Raw genomic sequence first — 18,239 nt, forward strand, 5'->3', positions numbered from 1 at the left:
TACCCAGGGTAACTGGACTAAGGAAAGGAAAGGTACTATGTTTACCCAGGGTAACTGGACTAAGGAAAGGAAAGGTACTATGTTTACCCAGGGTAACTGGACTAAGGAAAGGAAAGGTACTATGTTTACCCAGGGTAACTGGACTAAGGAAAGGAAAGGTACTATGTTTACCCAGGGTAACTGGACTAAGGAAAGGAAAGGTACTATGTTTACCCAGGGTAACTGGACTAAGGAAAGGAAAGGTACTATGTTTACCCAGGGTAACTGGACTAAGGAAAGGAAAGGTACTATGTTTACCCAGGGTAACTGGACTAAGGAAAGGAAAGGTACTATGTTTACCCAGGGTAACTGGACTAAGGAAAGGAAAGGTACTATGTTTACCCAGGGTAACTGGACTAAGGAAAGGAAAGGTACTATATGTTTACCCAGGGTAACTGGACTAAGGAAAGGAAAGGTACTATGTTTACCCAGGGTAACTGGACTAAGGAAAGGAAAGGTACTATGTTTACCCAGGGTAACTGGACTAAGGAAAGGAAAGGTACTATGTTTACCCAGGGTAACTGGACTAAGGAAAGGAAAGGTACTATGTTTACCCAGGGTAACTGGACTAAGGAAAGGAAAGGTACCATGTTTACCCAGGGTAACTGGACTAAGGAAAGGAAAGGTACTATGTTTACCCTGCAGGGTAACTGGACTAAGGAAAGGAAAGGTACTATGTTTACCCAGGGTAACTGGACTAAGGAAAGGAAAGGTACTATGTTTACCCAGGGTAACTGGACTAAGGAAAGGAAAGGTACTATGTTTACCCAGGGTAACTGGACTAAGGAAAGGAAAGGTACCATGTTTACCCAGGGTAACTGGACTAAGGAAAGGAAAGGTACTATGTTTACCCTGCAGGGTAACTGGACTAAGGAAAGGAAAGGTACTATGTTTACCCAGGGTAACTGGACTAAGGAAAGGAAAGGTACTATGTTTACCCAGGGTAACTGGACTAAGGAAAGGAAAGGTACTATGATTACCCAGGGTAACTGGACTAAGGAAAGGAAAGGTACTATGTTTACCCAGGGTAACTGGACTAAGGAAAGGAAAGGTACTATGTTTACCCAGGGTAACTGGACTAAGGAAAGGAAAGGTACTATGTTTACCCAGGGTAACTGGACTAAGGAAAGGAAAGGTACTATGTTTACCCAGGGTAACTGGACTAAGGAAAGGAAAGGTACTATGTTTACCCAGGGTAACTGGACTAAGGAAAGGAAAGGTACTATGTTTACCCAGGGTAACTGGACTAAGGAAAGGAAAGGTACTATGTTTACCCAGGGTAACTGGACTAAGGAAAGGAAAGGTACTATGTTTACCCAGGGTAACTGGACTAAGGAAAGGAAAGGTACTATGTTTACCCAGGGTAACTGGACTAAGGAAAGGAAAGGTACTATGTTTACCCAGGGTAACTGGACTAAGGAAAGGAAAGGTACTATGTTTACCCAGGGTAACTGGACTAAGGAAAGGAAAGGTACTATATGTTTACCCAGGGTAACTGGACTAAGGAAAGGAAAGGTACTATGTTTACCCAGGGTAACTGGACTAAGGAAAGGAAAGGTACTATGTTTACCCAGGGTAACTGGACTAAGGAAAGGAAAGGTACTATGTTTACCCAGGGTAACTGGACTAAGGAAAGGAAAGGTACTATGTTTACCCAGGTTAACTGGACTAAGGAAAGGAAAGGTACTATGTTTACCCAGGGTAACTGGACTAAGGAAAGGAAAGGTACTATGTTTACCCAGGGTAACTGGACTAAGGAAAGGAAAGGTACTATGTTTACCCAGGGTAACTGGACTAAGGAAAGGAAAGGTACTATGTTTACCCAGGTTAACTGGACTAAGGAAAGGAAAGGTACTATGTTTACCCAGGGTAACTGGACTAAGGAAAGGAAAGGTACTATGTTTACCCAGGGTAACTGGACTAAGGAAAGGAAAGGTACTATGTTTACCCAGGGTAACTGGACTAAGGAAAGGAAAGGTACTATGTTTACCCAGGGTAACTGGACTAAGGAAAGGAAAGGTACTATGTTTACCCAGGGTAACTGGACTAAGGAAAGGAAAGGTACTATGTTTACCCAGGGTAACTGGACTAAGGAAAGGAAAGGTACTATGTTTACCCAGGGTAACTGGACTAAGGAAAGGAAAGGTACTATGTTTACCCAGGGTAACTGGACTAAGGAAAGGAAAGGTACTATGTTTACCCAGGGTAACTGGACTAAGGAAAGGAAAGGTACTATGTTTACCCAGGGTAACTGGACTAAGGAAAGGAAAGGTACTATATGTTTACCCAGGGTAACTGGACTAAGGAAAGGAAAGGTACTATGTTTACCCAGGGTAACTGGACTAAGGAAAGGAAAGGTACTATGTTTACCCAGGGTAACTGGACTAAGGAAAGGAAAGGTACTATGTTTACCCAGGGTAACTGGACTAAGGAAAGGAAAGGTACTATGTTTACCCAGGGTAACTGGACTAAGGAAAGGAAAGGTACCATGTTTACCCAGGGTAACTGGACTAAGGAAAGGAAAGGTACTATGTTTACCCTGCAGGGTAACTGGACTAAGGAAAGGAAAGGTACTATGTTTACCCAGGGTAACTGGACTAAGGAAAGGAAAGGTACTATGTTTACCCAGGGTAACTGGACTAAGGAAAGGAAAGGTACTATGTTTACCCAGGGTAACTGGACTAAGGAAAGGAAAGGTACCATGTTTACCCAGGGTAACTGGACTAAGGAAAGGAAAGGTACTATGTTTACCCTGCAGGGTAACTGGACTAAGGAAAGGAAAGGTACTATGTTTACCCAGGGTAACTGGACTAAGGAAAGGAAAGGTACTATGTTTACCCAGGGTAACTGGACTAAGGAAAGGAAAGGTACTATGATTACCCAGGGTAACTGGACTAAGGAAAGGAAAGGTACTATGTTTACCCAGGGTAACTGGACTAAGGAAAGGAAAGGTACTATGTTTACCCAGGGTAACTGGACTAAGGAAAGGAAAGGTACTATGTTTACCCAGGGTAACTGGACTAAGGAAAGGAAAGGTACTATGTTTACCCAGGGTAACTGGACTAAGGAAAGGAAAGGTACTATGTTTACCCAGGGTAACTGGACTAAGGAAAGGAAAGGTACTATGTTTACCCAGGGTAACTGGACTAAGGAAAGGAAAGGTACTATGTTTACCCAGGGTAACTGGACTAAGGAAAGGAAAGGTACTATGTTTACCCAGGGTAACTGGACTAAGGAAAGGAAAGGTACTATGTTTACCCAGGGTAACTGGACTAAGGAAAGGAAAGGTACTATGTTTACCCAGGGTAACTGGACTAAGGAAAGGAAAGGTACTATGTTTACCCAGGGTAACTGGACTAAGGAAAGGAAAGGTACTATATGTTTACCCAGGGTAACTGGACTAAGGAAAGGAAAGGTACTATGTTTACCCAGGGTAACTGGACTAAGGAAAGGAAAGGTACTATGTTTACCCAGGGTAACTGGACTAAGGAAAGGAAAGGTACTATGTTTACCCAGGGTAACTGGACTAAGGAAAGGAAAGGTACTATGTTTACCCAGGGTAACTGGACTAAGGAAAGGAAAGGTACCATGTTTACCCAGGGTAACTGGACTAAGGAAAGGAAAGGTACTATGTTTACCCTGCAGGGTAACTGGACTAAGGAAAGGAAAGGTACTATGTTTACCCAGGGTAACTGGACTAAGGAAAGGAAAGGTACTATGTTTACCCAGGGTAACTGGACTAAGGAAAGGAAAGGTACTATGTTTACCCAGGGTAACTGGACTAAGGAAAGGAAAGGTACCATGTTTACCCAGGGTAACTGGACTAAGGAAAGGAAAGGTACTATGTTTACCCTGCAGGGTAACTGGACTAAGGAAAGGAAAGGTACTATGTTTACCCAGGGTAACTGGACTAAGGAAAGGAAAGGTACTATGTTTACCCAGGGTAACTGGACTAAGGAAAGGAAAGGTACTATGATTACCCAGGGTAACTGGACTAAGGAAAGGAAAGGTACTATGTTTACCCAGGGTAACTGGACTAAGCTCAAGAACTTGTTTACAGCCAGGCCCTGCTCATAGAACATTTCATGGTAGGGGTTCAATGCGTTGCTCAAAGGGCACTTCAGCGGTGGTAATTCTAACGTGCCAGTCCGGGGATACGAACTATAGCGACCTTCACGGTACATAGAAATTGAAGATCTATTGACGATTCTGACTTTCAAATGCACATTGCATTCTTGTTCTGATTGTATTGCTGTGTTGTTGTATTGTTCTTTCCGCTTTGGCAACGTAAACGTTATGTTTTTCTCATGCCAATAAAGCCCTTTGAATTGAACATCGAATTGTTAGAGGGGCAGGGGCCGACATCGCGTAAGAGGAGCACTTTTTAGCCCAAAATAGCGAATATATATCAGATCTGCAAGCTTATAGCTTAACAGCTTATAGATCAGCTATTTTTCACCCAGCACTCTTTTAGCTAGTGGAGATACAGGTGTAACAAAATGGATTTAGAAACATGTTGGTTCAATGAAAACTGCTGCGTTCCAAGTTCAGGAGGCTTCTGGGAAAAGAAAAGCTATTTTCCCGAATGATTCCTTCCTTCCGGCATGGCATGGAAAGGAGAGGAGAGGAGAGGCATTTTGCATCTCTCTCTTTTTTTTTTTATATATCACACGATTTTGTAACCCATTTTTTCACCCCTGTGTCACTCATCTATTGTGATCCTGGGCTCTACACACCCTACGCCAACCTAGTCCCCATATATGGGGGACAAGGGGAGAGCAACGGACTTGAACTCATGCTTCCTTCATGCCTGAGTGTCCAAGTTGCTCCTTTACACCTGACAGGGGGGAGTTTCCCTGGTTGGACGTAGCGCGTGGAAGGAACACGTTATTCCAACCAGTTCCTTTCCCCTCCATCAGGCGCCCCGGCTGGTCAGGGGAGGCAGTTTAGTGTGTGTGTGTGTGTGTGTGTGCGTGCGTGTGCAAAAAAGTCATTTTTACTAGTTTACTACTTACTTTTTTTTTTCTTCGAAATAAATATTTGTAAAAACGGTGTACGTACATTGGTGACTATAACTATACTGTTATACCTGATCTTGAGGCCTACAAAATACAAAATTAAAATTAAATCAACTAGTCAACTAGTACGGTAGTACCAACAAGGTCGACTAGTGGATTTACTATTAAACTAGTCGACTAGTTGCTTAATGCCCTTTGTTTAGAGGACTATGTTATTTTCTCAGCTTCTGTTGCCAGTCATGGCTGCCAGTTCCCACCTGATGTTGTGTGTGAGTCCAGACTGCTCCAGACCGTACTGAATAACTGCCAGCTTGCATAATGTCTTGAGGCTAGGACTGAAGTCTAAGACATACAGGTCACCTGGTCTGTTCTCTGCTCCAAAGAGGATGACACGATCTCCCACCATGCAACAGCACATATTCTTCAGGTTATGTGGACGTTTCCCCTTGGGCTCAACCTTCTTCCAGGAGAAGTTTTTTGTGTTGAATATCTGCAGATCATTGAAGTACTGGTTATTGTTCCAGCCACCAAATATGCACAGCTCTCCATTGTAGGTAAAGGCTGAATGACCACAGCGTCCTGTTGTAAGATGCTGTGTAGAAGGTGTGTTCATCAATTGGTTGGTCTCTGTGTCAAACACTCTGATGGTGTTGTAGTACTGACCCAACCTCGTCCCCCAGCCCCCAAATACAAACATCTTTGTCCCGATGATGGTAGCAGAGTGACACCATGAAACAGGAGGTGGAGTTCCCCTGGTGTTGATTAAAGTCCAGACCATTGTGGTGGAGTCCAACTTGTAGATGTCATTAGTGGGTCCAGTCTGGGTCACTCCTCCATGGATAAACATGACTTTCCCCAAGACACAGGCTGAGTGGGATCTCCTCCCCTCTGGAACGGTCCCAGAAACCTGTGGTTTGAACCATGTGTGGGCGTCGACATCAAAGGCATAAAGCACGTTGCCGTAACCTGGGTCAGCACATCCTCCCCAGAGGTAGACAGTGTCTCCAATCAGCACAGCTGTGTGGTCCTGGCGCCTGGAGGGAACCTCAAGGTGAGGTTCTCCTGTTCCAGGGGTCCCTGGGGTCAACTTCCTCCAGCATAAAGACGCTGTGTTGAAGACGTGTACTTCAATGTGATCTCGTCTCCTCTGGTTTACGTCTCCTCCAAAGCAGTAGATCTGGTGTCCGACCACCACAGCAGCCTGGTCCTTCCTATGTTCTCCTTCCAGATGTATCGTCCAGTGAACATTTCACACAGCAGCTCCACCGTCAATGAGTGTTGACAACTAACTTACAGACTAACTTGTTAGGATGAAGGCAGCTCAGGTTTCCTTGTTGCAAGTCACTAACTGATGTTTAGAGTATCGGACAATTATTTATAAACAACAATGATATGGTTGTGATGTCATGATTACGTCATATTGTACGATAGCTAATGATTTCACACAATGAGTGGCCAATTGGATATATGACATCATATTTGGAGGTTCACCGCTTCACAAGGCTCAGCGCTCCGAAAGACGGGTGAAATGCGGAGAACGGATTTCACCGCGGTAACGTGTGTGACAAATCGTACGACTTTGTCTTTGTCGTGTGCACGACCCCGCTGAGGTTAGTACCTTGTCGTTGTCCAGCGGATCCTTCTGGACGAAGGCCTGGACGAACTCCTCTGGACCGATGTAGCTGAGTCTCTCCTAAAGGGGAAGACGAGGACATCGCAGGGTTAATATACAGTAACGATGTAGCCGAAGCCATCACACACCGGGTGCGCACCGACGCGGCAACGCCTGGAAGAACGGTGGCGTATCGGAGTGTCAGGCGAGGCGTGAACGCGCGTCGGACGCCGCCGCCGGTGTGCGATATAGGTTCATTGAAAACAACGGAGGCGGCTGTTTTGACGCGCGGCGTTCGCAGACGGTGTGTGTAGGGCTTTAAGTCTCTCCTGAGGGAAAAGACGAGGACACCCCGGGGGTTAAAACACTATCAGTGCCGGAAGTGCTTCAAAATAGGAGCTCTGGGTGGCCCGGGGGTTGTCTCAGCTCGCTTTTACTCTGAAAGCCACGACCCGGAAACAATCTACTAAAAAAGAAAAGTTGACTTTACATTGCTATAGCTTACATTGCGATCATTTTAATTCATACGATATATATGATCCAAAAAAGCGTTATATATTTTGCGGGGGAGAGACGGATGAGGAGCAGAAATTAAGCGCTAGCATATCGATCCGTTCCATCACCACGGAGAGCGCCCTGGATTAGGAGAGACTTGTCATTCTGTAGTTAGGCCCCTACTCAAGAAACACAATCTTGATCCCGCTGTTTTGGCTAACTATCGACCCATTTCAAATCTACCCTTTCTGGGCAAGGTTTTAGAAAAATGCATCTTTCATCAATTGGATGTGTTTCTACAGAACAATAATGTGCACAACAAATTCCAATCTGGCTTTAGGAAAGGTCACAGCACAGAAACAGCACTTGTAAAAGTAATGAATGATCTTAGGGTGTCTGCTGACAAGAAACATGTATCCGTTCTCTTACTTCTAGATCTAACGGCTGCATTTGACACGATTGATCATTCAATTTTAATACAGCGTCTGGAGCACTGGATAGGCCTGTCTGGTACGGCCCTGTCCTGGTTTTCCTCCTACCTATCAAACAGAAGTTACTTTGTCAATCTAGCCGAGTTTGACTCAGACAAACACGACATCAGTTCTGGTATTCCACAGGGCTCGATTCTTGGTCCTCTGCTTTTCTCCTTGTACATACTGCCATTGGGCAAACTCATTACCAATCACGGAGTCAATTTTCATTTCTATGCTGATGATACCCAACTATATCTTTCTGTGGCTCCAGATGATCCCTGTGCTTTAGACCCGCTGGTTACCTGTCTGTCTAGCATCGAATGTTGTATGAGTGAGAACTTTCTCAAGCTAAATGAGGATAAGACAGAAGTTCTCATAATCGGTTCTAGTGAGCAGAAATAATTCAATAATAAGCAGACTTGGCAACCTGGCTGTAGAAAGTAACAGTACAGTAAAGAACCTGGGGGTTATTGATTCTGAATTGAATTTTAATTCACACATTAATCATGTTACCAAGATTGCCTTTTTTCACCTTAGAAATATTGCACGAATCAGAGCCTATTTGTCCTTGGACGATGCAAAAACGCTAATCCACGCCTTTGTTTTTTCTCGGCTTGATTACTGCAATGCACTTTTTTCTGGACTGCCTAAGAAAACAACTGACAGATTACAACATGTCCAAAATGCAGCAGCCAGAGTTTTAACTAGAACTAAGATGAGAGAACATATTACTCCAGTTTTGGCATCACTGCACTGGCTTCCGGTTGTTTTTAGGATTGATTTTAAAATTATTTTACTTGTGTATAAAGCTCTCAATGGTCTCGCACCTTCCTACCTACATGACTGCATGCCTAAATATGTCCCAAACCCCCCCCCCCCCCCCCCCCCCCCCCTAAGGTCTTCCACTGCTGGCCTGCTCGCTTTGCCTAAAAAAAATGGCCAACTAAAAAATACGGGGAAGCAGCTTTTTGCTTCTACGGGCCGTCGGCATGGAACAAGCTCCCACTGTACCTTCGTCAGGCAGCCTCTGTAGACATTTTTAAAGCACAGCTCAAGACCCACTTCTACAACATTGCTTTTAATTGATCTTTTATTTTTTTTGTTATTCATGTCCTCACTGTATTGCATTACTGCTTGTTTTTTAATGTCGTTGCCTTGCTTTCCTTTTATTCTCCATTGTTCTGTAAAGCACTTTGAGCTGCATTTCATGTCATGAATGGTGCTATACAAATAAAGTTTTATTATTATTATTATTATTAAAAAAAGTCTCACCAGTTCTATGTGTGTGAGCTGCTGGGCCACAGTGAACGGGTCGTTGCAGACGGACAGCAGGTCTCTGTGTCCGGCAGAGGAGGAGGACGCCGCCGTCGCCCCCTGGTGGTGGTGGTGGTGGTGGTGGGGGCGGGGCTTGACCTTCATGGAGGCGCGGCGCTCGGCGGCCGCCGCGCTGATCTTCACCAGCGCCTCCTCGTATTGGCCGAGAACCGTCAGCCGCCGCATGAGGCCCTGGCTCAGCTGGCCCACCGCCTTACGGTACCCCTGGAGAGGAGAGGGGGGAGGAGAGGATATATATATATATATATATATATATTTATTTATTTATTTTATCCCACGATTTTGTAACCCATTTTTCACCCCTGTGTCAATCATCTAATGTGATCCTGGGCTCTACACAATTTACAATGTAAAATGTAGGCATTTAGCAGACGCTCTTAATCCAGAGCGACTTACATTAAGCAAGAACAAAAAAGCATGGGAATACATCACATAAAAGCATTTATCATGAAACATGCGTAAGCTAAGAAAGTAACAGTGGAATATCTATATAATGAAACTATACATATAAACTATACATATTTACTACTATGCTATACCTATGTACTATGGCGTGCTATGACTATATACAACGCAATTATAGTGCTGTCTACATAACACACCCTCCGCCAACCTAGTCCCCATATATGGGGGACAAGGGGAGACCAACCTAGTCCCCATATATGGGGGACAAGGGGAGAGCAACGGACTTGAACTCATGCTTCCTTCATGCCTGAGTGTCCAAGTTGCTCCTTTACACCTGACAGGGGGGAGTTTCCCTGGTTGGACGTAGCGCGTGGAAGGAACACGTTATTCCAACCAGTTCCTTTCCCCTCCATCAGGTGCCCCGGCTGGCCAGGGGGAGGCAGTATAGAGACCAGTTCCTTTCCCCTCCATCAGGCGCCCCGGCTGGCCAGGGGGAGGCAGTTTAGAGACCAGTTCCTTTCACCCTACACCCTATCAGGCGGAGGAGAGTCTATTTTAACCCATTCTGACCTGAGATCGGATTCTAAAAAATATCTTCTACATCCTGACAGTTTTCTGAAATAAAAGCTATGTTTCTATGTCAGTCGTTCTTCGATTTTTCAAAAAAAAATAGCGGACCTACAAGCTCTTTAAAAAAAAATAGCAGATCTACAAGCTCTTTAAAAAAATAGCAGATCTACAAGCTCGTAGCGCGCCACCGAGTGGCGCGCTACGAGCTTGTAGATCTGCTATTTTTTTAATAGCTTAAAGCATATAGCATAATGCTAACACCAAAATGGGTTAATATAAGAGAAACCCAACAGCTGTGCTGTTTACTTTGGACACGACGGGAACTACACACAAACAAACTAATTTCACCCACTTTCTAAACCTGTAAAACGTGACAATAATACAGTAGATTCAGCTGAGCTATACGTAATACGTTACTGTACATGTCAGAGAGAGAGAGAGAGAGACTGATAGCAATCTGTCCGTTTCTAATCTGCCACTTCCACGTTACGCAACGACGCTCTGCGTCCCTAAACAGAGCTTCCTGTTGTGGCGGGGGTCGTCATGGCGTGTGTGTGTGTGTGTGTGTGTGTGTGGGGGGGGGGAGGTCATGGCGTGTGTGAACGGTGGCGGGAGCGATGGTTCCTGCGGACGTTATGCAAGCCCCCCCCCCCCCCCTCCTCTCTCCTCTTCTCTTCCTGCCCGACCTATAATAACAACAGACCAGCCCAGCGAACAGCAGGCCGGACCCTCACGGTGGCAGCTTGTAGATCTGCTATTTTTAAATAGCTAAAGCATAACATGATGCTGACACCAAAACGGGTTCCCGTTCAAAATGTGTTAATGCAGACCACTTAGATAACCCGGTCACGCTCCGACACACTCCTCGTGGTGGAACAGTTGCATAACTTTGGAACGGTCCCAAATGGAACAGGCCCGGCCCGGCCCGGCCCGCCTATAGCATGGCGTGCCTGCCCGGATATATTAGGCATATTATTATCATAATCAATATATCTGATGTTGTGTGTGTGCCAATATTATTGTCTCATGTCCATCTCTCATCTCTCCGGCACTTTTACTGTATGACAGAAAATATACTGTACATTTCCAGTTTGGAATATAGCAGCTCAACGTTATCAAAAATCAGGGAGAAAAACTCGACAAATTATGTTCTGTGGGTTGATTAATATCTGGACCTGGAAATGTTGTGATATACTTCTTAACCCATTCTGAACGGGAACCCATTTTGGTGTCAGCATCATGTTATGCTTTAGCTATTGAAAAATAGCAGATCTACAAGCTCATAGCGCGCCACCGAGTGGCGCGCTACGAGCTTGTGGGTCTGCTATTTTTTTGAAAAATCGAAGAACGACTGACATTTTTTTAATCTGATCTCAGGTCAGAACGGGGGTTAATCAGACCAGTGTGTGTCCAGTGGAAACCTCGTATGAATCTGATCTCAGGTCAGAATGGGTTAAAAGAGCTGGAAGAAGAATGTTGAGACGAGACCCTCTGTTCCCTGTTTTTAGTCTTTAACTTAAATGAAAACAAGATAACCTTTTTTTTAACAGACGCATAACATGAACTGAGGATTTGACTGTGTGTGTGTGTGTGTGTGTGCACGCGTGTGTGTGTGTGTGTGTGCACGCACGTGTGTGCGCGCGTACAGTTGGACAACAATCACGCGAGAAGCCTGGTAAAAAATAGATCCACCACCTGCCACCTCTCCTGTCCCCGCTCCCAACAGAGGGCAGGAGGCAGGCTATATATAAACACAGAGGACAGCATGCCGAGCATTTCTTAGGCAGCGGGGGTACCGGGGGGTACCCGGGGTACCGGGGGGTACCGGGGATACCAGGGGGTACCCGGGGGTACCGGGGGGTACCCGGGGGTACCCGGGGGGTAACGGGGGTACCGGGGGGTACCGGGGATACCAGGGGGTACCCGGGGGTACCGGGGGGTACCGGGGGGTACCGCTCCTCGCTCAACGCCACGATGGGTGACGGAATGGAATCCGTTTCGTTGTCCTATAACCCATTCTGACCTGAGATCAGATTCATACGAGGTTTCCACTGGACACACACACACTGGTCTGATTAAAACCCATTCTGACCCGAGATCAGATTCATACGAGGTTTCCACTGGACAACACACTGGTCTGATTAAAACCCATTCTGACCTGAGATCAGATTCATACGAGGTTTCCACTGGACAACAACACACTGGTCTGATGAAAACCCATTCTGACCTGAGATCAGATTCATACGAGGTTTCCACTGGACACAACACACTGGTCTGATTAAAACCCATTCTGACCTGAGATCAGATTCATACGAGGTTTCCACTGGACAACAACACACTGGTCTGATTAAAACCCATTCTGACCTGAGATCAGATTCTAAAAAAAATGTCAGTCGGTTGGTTCGTTTCTTGGCTCTATACGCGACAGCACCTTGTTTTGGTTTGTTTCTTGGCCACGCGACAGCACTTCATCGCAGAGCCTCCGACCAGCAGCGTGCCAAGAAGGGTTACGCTGTGTTTGTTCTGGCATCTAAAAAGGGACACGATGCTTCGACTGACGCCTCCGGGGGGGAGGGGGGGCGGGGGGGGGGCAGCGGTGGCCGAACGGGTTTGCGGAGCGGTCTTGATATGGTGAAGGTCGCTATAGTTCGTATCCCCCGGACCGGCACGTTAAAATGACCACCTGCTGAAGTGCCCTTGGGAGAAACGAGACATTTGGACGTCAGGCTGAACGACTCCCAGATCTAGATCACACGAAGCTCATCTCCTTTATCATCCTCTCCTTATATCTATATATATGTTTATATAAACATATATAAGGAGACTTCTCTCTCCTTATATATATATATATATATATATATGTTCATCATCCTGACTTCTCTCTCTCTAAGGAGAGATATAAGTATCTCCAACCACATCATGCTATAAATGATGGCCTATAGGCAAGCAAGCAGATCTAAGGCCTGGAATGTTCCGCCTGTGGTTCTGTGGTTCTGGTCTTCCCCGGACCACGACCCAGATGGTTTTATGGTCTCCTCCTGGACCACGACCCAGAGGAGCAGATGTTTTCAGGGCATCTATTCTGGAAGCGGTTCTGTGGTTCTGGAGGACTCGACTCGGCAGTGAGCGAACGCTAACCCCGGTGTCACTAAAGTGCAAAGAAAAATAAAACCCCACATTGGCGGCGAAGGGAGCGCATCAACAGCTGCTCCAATTATTGCCTCCCTCCCGCGCACACACACACACACACACACACACACACACACAGACTAACACACACACACACACACACACACACACACACACACACACGCCACTAAATAAGACTTTCCCCGACTATAGTCCCAATCTGTGGCTCAACGGGCGAGGGGAGACTGACCGTAAAACAACGCCTTTTGGTGTTTTAAGCATTATGTTATAATTTAGCAATTAAAAAATAGCAGATCTACAAGCTCATAGCGCGCCACCGAGTGGCGCGCTACGAGCTTGTAGGTCTGCTATTTTTGGAAAAATCAAAAGAACGACTGACATAGAAACATAGCTTTTTTCAGAAAACTGTCATTTTCAAACAGACATTTTTTAGAATCTGATCTCAGGTCAGAATGGAAAACTGTCAGGATGTATAGAAGACATTTTTTAGAATCTGATCTCAGGTCAGAATGGGATAAGAAACTCCAAAAGGCTGAAAGAAACAGTGCGTTTGGGGGGGGGGTCTGCTGGGTCTGCATAAACAACAGCTGCCGGCTTCTCGGAGTAATTGCCCGTCACTGATCACCAAACGACTTCCTCCACTTTTTAACGCGTAAAGATTCTTTGAAACGTCTGGCGGTGCCGATGGCTTCCCTTCCACTATGCCAAGAGAGGAAGTTTTCACTCACACCATCGCACACCGTGCGTTCTACAGTTTGACAGGAAAGGAAAGGTACTATGTTTACCCAGGGTAACTGGACTAAGGAAAGGAAAGGTACTATGTTTACCCAGGGTAACTGGACTAAAGGAAAGGAAAGGTACTATGTTTACCCAGGGTAACTGGACTAAGGAAAGGAAAGGTACTATGTTTACCCAGGGTAACTGGACTAAAGGAAAGGAAAGGTACTATGTTTACCCAGGGTAACTGGACTAAGGAAAGGAAAGGTACTACGTTTACCCATAGTAAACTATATTTAGTCTTAGTTTTAGTCATCATAGCATAGTTTTTCCGTGAGTAAAAAAAGGTAGTCGACGAACATTTTTCGTCTCAAAAACAACACTGGTATAGCTACAGCCGATCTCTTCACAATCTCGAAAACGGTCACTGTGAGCTTTGCTTGTAGATTGGCCTACTTTCCAAATGTCCATGGCACAACATTGGTTTCAATGGATGGTGTGTGTGCGTGCAATTGTGTTTGTGCGCGCGCGTGTGCACGTACTGCTGACATAAGTTGTTTTCTCCACACAAACATCGCCCATTAGTCAGAGCAGTGTGAGAGATCTCTGTGAGGACACATTACGCAATCTGTAAGCAACACACTGTGTGCGTGTGCGTGTGCGTGTGCGTGTGTGTGTGTGTGTGTGTGTGTGTGTGTGTGTGTGTGTGTGTGTGTGTGCGTCATGTTGAGTGAAATGTATTGACGTGTAGATTTAGACCAGGATCAATATTGACGTTTTGACGAGCCGCGTGGAACCTGTGGATGGATGGAGGACGGTAGGTGGTCTCTTTTTCTGCCGTCAACTCAATCAATCAGCACAGTGTGTGTGCGCGTGTGTGTGCGCGTGTGTGTGTGTGCGTGTGTGTGAGACCGCGCCCTCAGACGAGACGAGACGACACAGATATTATGCTAATTAAATTGCCGTGGGAAAGAGACACGGACCTGAATTGTTACGGTCCTTTTAGGTACACGACAACGAGAGGCCTTTCTGTTGGTCTGTGAGACACGGAGAGGCCACCAATCGTCTGCCTCCATCTCACGGGGAGGCAGACGGAGGCAGACGATTGGCTGTGGCGACCCCTGAAGGTCCAGAAGGAAAAGAGGAAGAAGTATGTTCTATATTACTTATCCCATTCTGACCTGAGATCAGATTCATACGAGGTTTCCACTGCGGACACACACTGGTCTGATGAACCCATTCTGACCTGAGATCAGATTCATACGAGGTTTCCACTGCAGACACACACTGGTCTGATGAACCCATTCTGACCTGAGATCAGATTCATACGAGGTTTCCACTGGACACACACTGGTCTGATGAACCCATTCTGACCTGAGATCACATTCATACGAGGTTTCCACTGGACACACACTGGTCTGATGAACCCATTCTGACCTGAGATCACATTCATACGAGGTTTCCACCGGACACACACTGGGTCTGATGAACCCATTCTGACCTGAGATCAGATTCTAAAAAAATGTCAGTCGCTCTTCGATTTTTCAAAAAATAGCAGACCTACAAGCTCGTAGCGCGCCACTCGGTGGCGCGCTACGAGCTTGTAGGTCTGCTATTTTTCAATAGATAAAGCATGACATGATGCCAACACCAAAGTCCATTTGTCCTCCTTATTGACGTTCTTTGTTTTCCGCTGAGATGACCGGACATGATATATACGGAGCAATCAATACATTTGATAAGCTTTATTGATCCCCGTGGGAAATCTGCTTTTTAGACTCCTGCCGACTGCTGGGAGCAGTGGACGACCGTCTTGCTCAAGGACATTTCACAACGCTTAAGCCAGGAGGAGGAAGGAGCCATGCAGGGATCGAACCGGGGACCTTTTTCCAGTTCTCTGGTCTAAACTACGACGTTTAGCCAAAATAACCCCACCGACGTCTCCGCTGCCCAGCCTCTGGGTCAGGTTTAGGGGGTTAGGGTTAGGGGGGTTAGGGGTTAGGGGTTCTGGGGGCATGGAGGACCCACCTCGTCCCCTTGGCCCAGCCTCTGGGTCAGCTCCTTCAGGCTCCTCATCATCCTCTCGTCTCTGAAGTCGTGCGGGAACGTCTCCGTCCACTCCGTCAGCAGCTGCAGGATCCTGGGCGCCAGCTTCCTGCTCCTCGTCTGGGAAGGAAGGATGGCGTTCGCACACACACACAATTCAAAACCCATTCGGACCTGAGATCAGATTCATACGAGGTTTCCACTGGGACACACACACTGGTCTGATGAACCCATTCTGACCTGAGATCAGATTCATACGAGGTTTCCACTGGACACACACTGGTCTGATTAACCCATTCTGACCAGATTCTAAAAAAATGTCAGTCGTTCTTCGATTTTTCAAAAAAATAGCAGATCTACAAGCTCGTAGCGCGCCACTCGGTGGCGCGCTATGAGCTTGTAGATCTGCTATTTTTCAATAGCTAAAGCACAACATGGTGCCAACACCAAAATGGGTTCCCGTTCAGAATGGATTAATACGCAGTTACGCACTAATTAGTTGTAGATTGTGGTGAGTGTTTGTTCAGTAATATTATTAAGAATTATGTTATGCTTTAGCTGTTGAATAAAATAGCAGATCTACAAGCTCGTAGCGCGGCACCGGTATTTTTTTTGTTGAAAAATCTTGAAAATGTGGAGCAAATCTTTGAACATATATACACATATTCATGCGAACGTTTTTAACTTGAATCTTTGCTTCTGGGGGTCGGTCGGTCGGTCGGTCGGTCCCTGGAACAACATATTTTGGGGGGGTCGGGAGGCCACAATTTACATAATAATAATTCTAGGGGGTCCTCGACATGAAATAGTAAATGAAGAACCACTGGGTGTGTAATATGCCGCGTACCTTATCAGCCTGGGGGTCCCCGAGGCCCTGGGGGTCCCCGAGGAGACGCTGGGAGGGGTCCCCGAGGAGACGCTGGTTCTCCGTGCTCAGCTGGCACACCCTGGCCATCAGCTCGTGGGGCCGGATGAAGAGACGAGAGCTCAGCAGAAAGGTGAAGATGTACGTCCTCTGTTCCGACCAAGACAGAGACACAACATGAGACATGTATTAACCCATTCTGACCCGAGATCAGATTCACACGAGGTTTCCACTGGGACACACACTGGGTCTGATTAACCCATTCTGACCTGAGATCAGATTCTAAAAATGTCGGTCGTTCTTCGATTTAAAAAAAAATAGCAGACCTACAAGCTCGTAGCGCGCCACTCGGTGGCGCGCTACGAGCTTGTAGATCTGCTATTTTTCAAAAGCTAAAGCATAGCATGATGCCAACACCAAAATGGGTTCCCGTTCAGAATGGGTTAAGATGTACGTCCTCTGTCTGTCTCCCCCCCAGACAGAGAGACATAACATGAGACATATATTAAAGCTAGCCAGCGCATGTGTAACAGAGTTTAGTGGGTTCCACTTAATTGCTCCATCAGTAAGGGCATGTCTTATTGGTTAGTGGGCGGCACCTCATTGACTAACACGGGCGTCCACGTTTTGAGTGGTGTCAGTCTAACGTGAGACATGTCCACCTTTACAGTGGTGTCAGTCTAACATGAGACATGCCCATGGTAAGATGTGTTCCTCAATCTAACAGAGACATGCCCATGGTTAGCCCTGGAACATGACTGCCATGATGATTATCATGACAGTCATGCAGTAACTTTGCCCTGTTTTTTGCGCTCGCTGCATTTACAAGATTTCCGTACATATAAACATTCAGATTTCAAATATAAAGTACTCACAAAGTGTCCCACGGGTGTTAGTCAGTAGCAGCGCCAGCGATTAGAATTGCTGCGTCCCGCGTTGTTTAATAAAAAGCATTTTTGTCCGAGCTCCCCGGCTACTTTTTTCAAACGGGGTTCGTCTGGGAAATCCACAGTTGCACACCGGGAGCGCACTCGCCTATTAGTCTGTATTGGCAGGGCGGTCAGCCTACCTATATCGAACACACCGAGTGCCACCCTCCTCCCGACCGATAGGGGCGCGTAGTTGAAAGCCAATGGCAAAATAACACCTCGGATAAAAATGCTTTTTATTAAACAACGCGGGATGCAGAAATTCTAATCGCTGGCGCTGCTACTAACTAACACCCGTGGGACACTTTGTGAGTACTTTATATTTGAAATGCGAATGTTTATATTTTTTAATTATTTGTAAATGTAGCGTTCGCAAAAACCAGGGTGAAGTTACGTCATGACTCTCGTATGAATACGAGAGTCATGTTCCAGGGCTAGCCCACGTTAAGATGTGTTCCTCAGCACACTGTATTTTCTACAACAGTCTGTATGTTTACTGTGAGATACTGTGATGAATACTAGTTGTCCTAAACATGCTAAATGCACACAACATGAAGTGGCGATGTTTTGTACACGTTTTTCAAT

General features: G+C 46.0%; 1 protein-coding gene across 1 annotated transcript in view; it reads right to left on the minus strand.

The window, feature by feature from the left end:
- The window catches only part of LOC310867055 (ras-GEF domain-containing family member 1B-like), a 123,506-nt gene that overhangs the window by 36,251 nt on the left and 69,016 nt on the right, over positions 1 to 18,239 (minus strand). Inside the window, exons 3-6 of the mRNA XM_083776848.1 lie at positions 16,708 to 16,875; positions 15,843 to 15,980; positions 8,910 to 9,176; positions 6,676 to 6,750 (exon numbers count right to left, since the gene is read on the minus strand). Coding sequence (XP_083632974.1) covers positions 6,676 to 6,750; positions 8,910 to 9,176; positions 15,843 to 15,980; positions 16,708 to 16,875 — 648 coding nt within the window. The remainder of the gene's footprint in view (positions 1 to 6,675; positions 6,751 to 8,909; positions 9,177 to 15,842; positions 15,981 to 16,707; positions 16,876 to 18,239) is intronic.

Source organism: Protomyctophum parallelum, assembly GCF_964188405.1.
Source record: "Protomyctophum parallelum genome assembly, chromosome: 11".
NCBI lineage: Eukaryota > Metazoa > Chordata > Actinopteri > Myctophiformes > Myctophidae > Protomyctophum > Protomyctophum parallelum.